The 9,662-nt window shown below is 38.4% G+C and overlaps 2 protein-coding genes across 2 annotated transcripts in view; one reads left to right on the top strand and one right to left on the bottom strand.

Annotated features, from left to right (window-relative positions):
• The first annotated feature begins 1,405 nt into the window (after window positions 1–1,405).
• Window positions 1,406–6,102, top strand: LOC101302269. The gene is made up of 2 exons (XM_004300643.1): window positions 1,406–1,541; window positions 3,629–6,102. Exon 2 carries the CDS (start codon window positions 3,957–3,959, stop codon window positions 5,856–5,858), a length of 1,902 nt encoding a protein of 633 aa, XP_004300691.1. The 5' UTR covers window positions 1,406–1,541; window positions 3,629–3,956; the 3' UTR covers window positions 5,859–6,102.
• Window positions 6,103–6,816: 714 nt separating this feature from the next.
• The window catches only part of LOC101297742 (zinc finger CCCH domain-containing protein 19-like), a 5,456-nt gene continuing 2,610 nt past the window's right edge, over window positions 6,817–9,662 (bottom strand). Inside the window, exons 3-6 of the mRNA XM_004301943.1 lie at window positions 8,450–9,284; window positions 8,001–8,113; window positions 7,568–7,627; window positions 6,817–6,921 (exon numbers count right to left, since the gene is read on the bottom strand). Coding sequence (XP_004301991.1) covers window positions 6,817–6,921; window positions 7,568–7,627; window positions 8,001–8,113; window positions 8,450–9,284 — 1,113 coding nt within the window. The remainder of the gene's footprint in view (window positions 6,922–7,567; window positions 7,628–8,000; window positions 8,114–8,449; window positions 9,285–9,662) is intronic.

Raw genomic sequence — 9,662 nt, 5'->3', positions numbered from 1 at the left:
GAAGTAAAGAAAGAAAAGCATAGGGCTCTCCGGAAGGAAGGGAAGCGCACAAGGGTTCTCTTCCTCTTCCTTTGTTGGGATGTTACAGAAGCCACGTCACCAAGTCGTGTGTGCCTTGATATTGGCTTCCAATAATAATGATTCATTTCATCATCATCATGGGACCTTGTCGTTTAGCGATATATAGAGAGAGCAAGTGGGTCATTTGATTCCCCCTTTTTATTATTATTTTAATTTTTCTATTTACCTTAATAAATAAAAATTAAAATAATATTTAAAGAAGTAGAAATGTAGCACACGCTCGAAACGCGGCACGCATCTGAGGAACCTAAACCAATCAAGTACCAAAAGGCGCCGGAATTCTCCAAGTTGTTGCGGTTGTGGCCAATGGGTGATTGACGCGTCTTCGGTATGCAGCGCAATGGCAGTGAGGGAGGACTTGAGGGAGACCCGGTCCTCGTGTGCTGCAGTTTGTGTGTCTCCTGGTTCCCTCCTAGAGTCACTCAACTCACAAGGTGAGCTGCTACACTGCTTTGCTACTAGGGGTTCTATTTTTAATTTCTTTTTTTTTCTTACTTTGTCAACTCAAATTAACAATTTTTATACATATGAAATATTTTAAAAACAGTATATGATGTTCAGGCGACTTCTAATATTGGTACATTTCATTTTATAATGGTTCATTAACACAACTAAATTTCGGTACATGTTGTTACATGCTCTGTTAGTTTGTGTAAAGACAAATCTGTTTTTTTAAGAATTGATGCAGAGAAAAAATAAAAAAACGATCAGTTACCCTGTCTTTTGAGAATGTAGTAGTATATAAACTTATGAGCACAAAAGAGGAAATGTCGTGATTTACCCACACACAAATCTGCTCTTATTAATGAAACCTTAGTTTCTTAGTTTTACTTATTTGTTTTCTTTGAATTACTTTGACTCGAAAGATCAATAAAAGGAAGTACATGGTTGGGGCAGGGTAATCTAGCAGTTAAGAACTTGTTGGATAAAACAGAGGCATTAACTCAGAATCATAAGAACAGCCGGCACATTATATTATGGCGGCAACAATTTACGCGGCCGCTGGCAAAAGGGTAAAACTGTCTTTGCATGCTGCCCCCGTCGCTTTCGAGAAAAAGTATGCATCGTCCAAATCAGCAGGGCCCATTACACCTATGTAAGGTTCTGATAGTTAGTGACCCCAACCAAGGCTATTTCCGGTATTTCACGGATTAAAAGACAAAGCTTCATTAGGGAAATGAAGAAGAAACGCAGAGGGCCGCCCAAATCAAAATAAATATAAATAGTGGACAATAATGAAATACATAAATTAAATAATTTCACCCTCTCTATACCTAATCAGTGGTGTTTGCCAATTTGCCACTGCTGGTTTGTTTGTTTGTTTGTTTATTTGGGTTTCTTGCATCATCTTGTTAATCTTCGTTTGAAAGCAGAGAAATTTTCCTTGTTTAGAATATGTCCTCCTCCTCTTCCTCCTGCTGCTGCTCAGATGCGCCTCATCTCTTAAATCTTTTATCACGGTATTCATCTCTTCTTTCAATTCTGTTTTCCCTGTTTCTGTGTCTGTTCATGTTGCTTGGTTTTTCTTTTTCTTGGGTGCCCTTTTGTATTGGAATTGGTTCTGTATAAGGTTTTTCAAGGTGTTGAGTAATGGGTGGTGGTATTTTTTGTGGGGTGGTGTTTGTATGTTGGAGTTTTTAATGGACATAGTGCTGTGTTTTACTGACTGGGGAGTTCTCAGTTCTGTCTTTTTTGATGCAGGTGTTTCTAAGTGTGGCTTGTAATCTGGGGGTATGTGATCTAGTTGTGTTCTTTACTAACTTCTTTGTTGTAAGATGCTTGTGGGTCTTGTTAGTTGTTATCATACTTTTCTTGTAGATCTTGAAAATTAGTGTTTTGTTCAACTATGGATTTGGGTTGTCACCTTGTTTTGATCTGTTTTAAATCTTATATGGTATAATAAAAACAATTACTATTATGAAGTAAAGTAAGAAACTTGATACTGAAATTGTGGCCCTGATATTGGTTGGTATTAGTTTGAGGTGATAGTGGAACAAAACTTGTTTCATAACCACATGTATCTATTGTTATCTTCTTGTTTTCGATTCAATAACAAGTAGGGCTGGGAATTGACCACTACTTCCTCCTTTTGAAAACCTTTGAAGTCAAGAATTCGACTCAATTTGCCATACAATATGTTTGTTTCCAGTATGTGGAATAGCAGCAGAGTTGAATGCATTTGAGTCATTCTCGTTCTATTTAAAGTTAAAACCTTTGCAAATAGTGTGATTTTGCTAGATGAGCTTGATTCACTGTGTGATCATACCAAAACCTAGGAACTGGGTATTGCTTCATCATCAAATTTTTGCGACTATAACGATGATGAAGTTTAAATGCAATTGTTGTTGAACCACATGGGTAGGAATAGAGCTTCAGTCTATGGAATTTGTAGGTTAATCGTCAATACTTCATTCCTGGGGTTGTAATTTTGTCATAGTAAAACTTGTGGTTTGTAGTGTTAAAGATGACTATTTGAATAACAATAACTATGCAGTCAACCATGGAGTATGGTGATTTTGTGTCCGCGGTATTAGTTAAGAGTGTTCTGCATTCTGTGGAAATCTTTTGGTTTTCAATAATTCTAGAAATACATGGATGTGCTATTTGTTGAGTTTAAAATTTTGTAAGTTGGGTTTAAGACTTCAATAATTCCTCTATTTTTTCAAGGTTATGGTCTTTTTTTATGTAAACACAAAATATCCAGATATTATAGTAAGAGTTTGGATTTGGAAGATGGAAGGGTGTAGGAGTGAGGGAGTGTCGGAGTGAGTTGGGGGGTTTATATAGGAAGGACTTGGAAGTGCTTTGGTGTTGTAATACTCTGCTGCAACATGATAGATTATCTTCAAATGTACTTACTTCTCTGTGCTTTATGAATATTGGACTGTAAATGTGAAATTAATGGTATTGAGTTGTGCATTTTCTTGTTGCTGTTGCACCTTTCACTCATGGGTTCATGGTTATGAGCTGACTTATATTGGTGATCTATTTTCTTGAATTATATTGGTGATTTATTTTCTTGAATTATGGAATATTTCATTTGATAGTTCCACTTCCAGTTGAATATGTTCGATTATAATTGTAGCTGAACTTGTAGAATGCGATAAAATCAATATTTAGTAAATATGGTTCATTGGATATTCACAAACTTCTATTTATTTATGGAAAACATCCGTGCATAGTCATATATAGAATTTCTCCAAAAATTTCAAGCAATTGGTTAATTCTGGGATCACTATGTACTACTTGGTCAGACTGTTGTGTTAGATTCAGGTTGTATTTTTAATTTTTTAATTTTTATTTTTTTAAGGGGTTTGGAACCCACAGCCTTGCTGGGAGGCTCATCCCCATCCCCTGATTTAGGTTCTCTTTACTTTGCTATTAACTTTGTCAACTAAAAGTCTGAAATATTGTTTCTACTCTGGTAGTTTCCTTTGTTTCCTGTCTTAGAATTAGATTACTGTGATTAAGTTGCCTGATTTTGTTTTCTTCATTTTGGTTCATGCATAATATAATTAGCCTTTTTTTGTTTTCCTCTTATTGTCAGGGTTAATGAAGCTTAATGATTTTTCATCAGGGAGCAGAACAAGCTCCGACGACGTTTGCACGTTGATATCAACTATTCTCATAAAGGGGTTCTATCCAAGAAACGTAATCAGATATTTTCAGAAGTGAATAATTTCATAGAAATGTGTTGGGGTGTTGGAGCTTAATTCGAGTAAGATGGACAGGTCAGATACATCAGGCTTTGTTAGCGGTGGAGACCATGTGTTTGGATGTCGTCTACTTGTTCATTTAATTATATGGACCTGATAAGTTTATGTGGTGAAGATTGATTTGTTATTTTGGTCTGGTAAAAGCGCAACTCTCAGCAAATGGATTTGAACAGGAAGAGCATATTATTTTCCCATGATGGGGAGATGACAAAAAATGGCAACTATGGTGACACTGTTCTATGTTTGAATAGCCCTGGCTTAAGTGGAAGCAACACAACCAGGTATAGATGTTCTCAAAGCAACTTCAGGATTGACTCTTCCAGTGCCCCTGATGACAGCTGCAGATTAGTACTTGGATTGGGCCCAACACCAAGTGAGTACTGCGATGATTATTACAATTTTCAGGTTACAAAGAATAAAGGATTATCTCAGGGATTTGCATCTGAAGGCGATTCAATCCTCCAACTTGGACTCTCTGGAGGGACTGTTGAAGCTTCAGGGGTGCTTGATTGCGCCATATCAGGAGAGACTGATGTTAATACATCATTTCTCCGGAACCATGATAATCAACTCTCGATCCCACTTGTTGATGAAGGCTCTACTTCAGCCAAGAAATCAGGTGGCTATATGCCATCACTTCTTTTTGCTCCGAGAAGGAACAGTACCGAGGTTTCTTTGCAGACCCGAGAACTCTTGGAGCTTGGGGCCAAATCCCAGCTGAGGTATGAACCTTCTTCTACGGAAGAGTACTCGGCAGGAACAGTCTCTGAGCAGACAACTACAGGAACATCTTCAGACCACCGAACTAGCAATCCTAAGAAATGCAAGTTTCTAGGCTGTAGAAAGGGAGCACGAGGGGCATCTGGTCTCTGTATTGGTCATGGGGGCGGACAGAGATGTCAGAAACCTGGGTGCAACAAGGGTGCTGAGAGCAGAACGGCATACTGTAAGGCACACGGTGGAGGGAAGAGGTGCCAGCACTTGGGATGCACTAAAAGTGCTGAAGGGAAAACCGATAACTGCATAGCCCATGGTGGTGGTAGACGATGTGGCTATTCTGGTGGATGTACCAAGGCAGCACGAGGAAAGTCAGGGCTTTGCATTAGACATGGTGGGGGTAAAAGGTGTAAGGTGGAAGGCTGCACTCGTAGTGCTGAAGGACAGGCTGGTTTATGTATCTCTCATGGTGGTGGCCGCCGTTGCCAGTATGAGTGCTGTGCAAAGGGAGCCCAAGGGAGTACCATGTATTGCAAAGCACATGGTGGTGGAAAGCGTTGCATATTTCAAGGTTGTACCAAGGGTGCTGAAGGAAGCACGCCATTGTGCAAGGGACATGGTGGAGGAAAGCGTTGTCTTTTCGATGGGGGTGGGATTTGCCCCAAGAGTGTACATGGTGGCACTAATTTCTGTGTTGCTCATGGTGGTGGAAAGAGGTGTTCTGTGTCGGGTTGCACAAAAAGCGCCCGTGGCCGTACTGATTGTTGTGTCAGGCATGGTGGAGGGAAGAGATGCAGGTCTGACAACTGTGGAAAAAGTGCTCAAGGGAGCACAGACTTCTGCAAGGCTCATGGTGGGGGAAAAAGATGCACTTGGGGAGAGGGAAAATGCGAGAAATTTGCCAGAGGTAAGAGCGGTTTATGTGCTGCTCATAGCAGCCTGGTTCTGGAGAGGGAAACGAGTAAGGGAGGTCTCATTGGACCCGGACTTTTCCATGGGCTTGTATCTGCAACTTCAACTGCAGGAAGCAGTTTTGATTACACTCATTCTTCTTCAGGAGTCAGTGTTATTTCTGACAGCATTGATTCGCTGGAAAATCCAGGGACAAGGCATCTCATACCTGCACAGGTGTTGGTTCCTCTGTCAATGAAGTCCTCATCATCCTATTCAAATTTATTGAGTTCTGAGAAGCCTGAGGAGGAGAGAAACGGGTGTGGAACTGGTGTTGGTAGCAGTGATGGGAGAAAGGGCTTTGACTTCAAAATTCCTGAGGGGAGGGTCCATGGAGGACCTCTCATGTCATTATTTGGTGGTAATCTGAAAAATGCTATTGATGGCATCTGATAAATACCAGTTGTTTTAATATGTAGATTTTATAATATTGGGGACATTTCGGTGATGCAATTGTGTATAGTGTTTGCTCAATGACTCGTATATAGCTTTTGTACTTTACTGCAATTCAAGGTTGATTTGAATTTTATTTATGTTCATAATCTGAGCTAATCTTGCTTGGACAGAGATTTGCAAACATATGCTTTCTCCTGGAATAAATCAGTACATATCTCATTCACATGTATATATTTTCTATAATTTAGTGGTGCAGTTTACATTTTAAGTACACTCGTTACTTGGTTACAAGTGATTCCAGAAATGAAACTCACTATCCCAATACCAAAGTCCAAAGCTGTTTTCTCAAAGCAAAATAGTAAAAGCACTTTGAAGGAAAAGGCAAACATGTCCACAAGTCATATCATGAAAAAGAGAAGTTTGGATTGCTCAACTCTAGCTTATTACCAAGCATCCCAAAAAGACTGAACAGTTCACCCCAACAAGATCAATTGTAGTGAGCAGACACTTCACTGCTTATCAATCACCAATGAGACCAGAGAACCGTATTTAATCAATGTCTATAACCTCAGGAATGACCTTTGGTGACTGCTTCAACAGTCGTTCTTGTTCAGATGGTTTCTTTAGTCGCTCTCTCTGCTCCAAATATTCGTCCAGCGTTGAACACAAAGCAGGTTAAGGCTCACAATCATTTGATTCAAGAGACAAAGAAACCAGATATATCAAGTAAAATGATGCATCATTTTAAGAGATTCAAAGTGATGCAAAACTTAAACTACTGCAGACTTGCATAAAAACTATGGAAGGATATTCTCTTCTCAAGCCTTTCTCGTTTGCGTAATCAACCCGATTTTGCAATCTGACCAACTCTTTCTGAATCCACTGACAGTATCCACAAGATGCAAAAGGGATGCATATGTGAAGAGCAACACATTCAGTTGAGGTTGGCAAATAATCAAAAGAGGTTACACGTAAATATGTCAATAGGCAAAGAGTTAGAGATACTTGCATGCTTAGTTATGTCCTCATGGAGAACTTTTGCCTTCTCTTGAAGCGCAGCCTATAATACAATTACTCAGGTCAAGGCTAGGAAAGTATCTATGTATGTGCAGTCACGGACGTATAAAGTTTTAGAGGTGGGGGCAAAAAAAAAAAACTATCAACCCCAAAATAAATTCTGATGAATGAAAACAGAGCTTGAATACAGTTCTTAAGCCTGAAACGTTATAACAGTTGCCTCCAACTTCCAACCTGTCTTGGAACCCTTCAATACTATCTACTGTCATAACCTTACAAACTTCAAAAGTCAACTGATTGAACTAAATGAGAGCACTGAGAGGTGAGATATGATTGATAGTGGGGGCAAAGACATGCCTGATAATAGGGTAAAACCATGAAAACATGTTAAATATGAGACTCGGTATAGCAGAAAGAAAAGCCAACTGGGGGAAGCAGCCCCCTGTTGCCCCTACCTGCGTTCGCCCCTATGTACCATTACAGTATAGAGGCTGATTCAAGAGTACATTCTGATAAAACCATCATTTTGAAAACTCAGAGCAAAAGAAAAATCTACATAGCATACAAGAAATAATCTCAGTCGTCCATGTGAACCACAAAACTTTTGCTTGAAACCCAAAGGAAAACTAACAAAAAAAAGGAACACTATCCTTGCAGTGATATCTTTCAGAAGAGAACATTAAACTTACGACTGTAGGTTTCTCTAGCAAGCCTTTGGCGATGTGTTGACGCAAATCTTCACATTCTTCCTGCAAGTAGTCCAGTAGAATAACATGAATCGAAATTTCCAATCGTTATTTATTACCAAAGAAGCAAAACAACTTGTAGACTACTACAAAATATATAATAGCTATAGCTTAACCAGCATTGCAAATCATGTTTTATCTATCAAGACAGTTTGGAATAGTATGAAAAGTTTAGCTTCTCTCAATTTTTACATAGGTAATCTACATGCATTTGGGAATGTTAAGGCAGCTAGTAGGACAGTTAGAAATGAACAGTTTATTACATCTCTGTATGACCAAGAAAGATGAATCTCAGTCTTCTATGCAAATAAGAAATGAACTATTTGAGCTATGAAATTCATTTTTTTTGTAAATATGAAAGCTTGTCACTGGATACCTGAGTGAAGTCAGTATCTGCTAGCAAAGAAATGGGAATATCTTTTGTACAACAGGAAACTTGCAGGAGAATTTCGAAGCCTGCTCCATTAGTTGTCGTGATTTTCTTCATGCCTACCAGAATATAAAGTAAAATAAAAAAAGATCGCAACACAATATAATATCTTAGTGAAGGTCTTATTGTATAATATTTACTAAAGATCAGTTGTTATATTCTCATTAGGGTCATATCCATTTTGGCCAACAATTCAATTATAATTACATCAAGAAGTTGTCATTGACAACCATGCAACCAGATCTAAGCTACAAGGGAAGTTATCTAATCTGAGGCCTCGTTTGTTTCGCAGAAAGTATGCATTAGGAAAGGAAAATTGTTCCTTTCCTGTGTTTGGGAAAGAGATTATTAACACAATAAATCACACTATATTGACTCGATAACATATACAATACCTTTAACTTGTGAAAGCTGGTGACTATTTCTCAGAAGATAGTCTCGAGGGTCATTTTTCACTCTCACGAAACTCCCCAGTATCTTGCTTTCTGAATGATAGGGCTCCTTCAAAAAATCTTCTACTAGGCTCCTCCTTATGTAAACAAGCTTCATATTCTCAGCAATAATGGATGCAAAGCAGCTTTTATGTATGCTAGGACTTTTGATTTCATCAGTTGTTATGACATCTGAGCTCATAACTCTTCTCTTCTTGCTCTTTGTACCTTTGTTCTTATCTTCCAAACTGATTTCATCTTCATCCTGATTTCCACTGTCCTCTATTACAGTAATTTCTGCAAAATGTTCCTCCAGAAGTTGATATAATTTTGTCGTATTGATGGATTTCTGTTTGAAGATGGAATACAGATTATTATCACATTGAACCATTTTCTTCTGTTTTGGGAGGTTGTTATCCTTGATGTAATAAGAGATGATACACTCCACATCAAACCGGGATAACTTCTTGGTTGTGTCCTTCCCTATTGATCTCAGGAATTCAATGAGTGGTTTGGAACCCCATCCTTTAAATTCCATTGGCTGAAATCTCTTCTTTGTTCCTACTGTCTTCTGAAACTCTATGGCACTAGTCTCACAGTCTGATGTTGTCAGGTCCTTACTTCCGTCACTATCAACAATATTTACTGAATCAAATCTGCCATTATAATTTGTTCCCTTTAATGTGGCATATGCAGAATAGACATCATCCAAAGTGAAACCTTCTTGTTCCTTCAAAATTTCCCAACACTGCTTAAATAGGCACTCAAAAGTATCACCATTGTTGAAGTCTATTTTCTCCTGAATTTCACAACCACACAATACGAGAAGAATCATTGATTATGATTATCTATATCAAGTACAACTGTACAACCATGATAAGGAATAAAATAAAGAGATTCAAAATGAAGCAAATCAGATGCCTTTTCTCATCGCTTTGAGCTAAAAGAATTTGCATTGAAATAGTGGTACTCATAGCCTGTATCATGTACAAAAGCTCGCAGCTGAACAGATCTCTTTGTTTTCATCAAAAACACATCTAATAGATTTGAATATCAGCAACTAAGCAGATCTCTAAGGATATGAAATATCAGATCAGGTGAATGTAAGTACCTTATTTATAAAGAGGTAAGTAATGAGTTGCAGTGTGCCAATACCCCTCTCTCTCTCTCTCTCTCT

Source organism: Fragaria vesca, linkage group LG5 (genome assembly GCF_000184155.1).
Source record: "Fragaria vesca subsp. vesca linkage group LG5, FraVesHawaii_1.0, whole genome shotgun sequence".
Lineage (NCBI taxonomy): Eukaryota > Viridiplantae > Streptophyta > Magnoliopsida > Rosales > Rosaceae > Fragaria > Fragaria vesca.
The sequence above is the reverse complement of the archived record's forward strand: the minus strand, read 5'-3'. Positions and strand labels throughout refer to the sequence as shown.

What these genes read in the sequence shown, in the direction of transcription:
- LOC101302269 (XM_004300643.1), top strand. Translation starts at nt 3,957, where the DNA reads ATGGATTTGAACAGGAAGAGCATATTATTTTCCCATGATGGGGAGATG.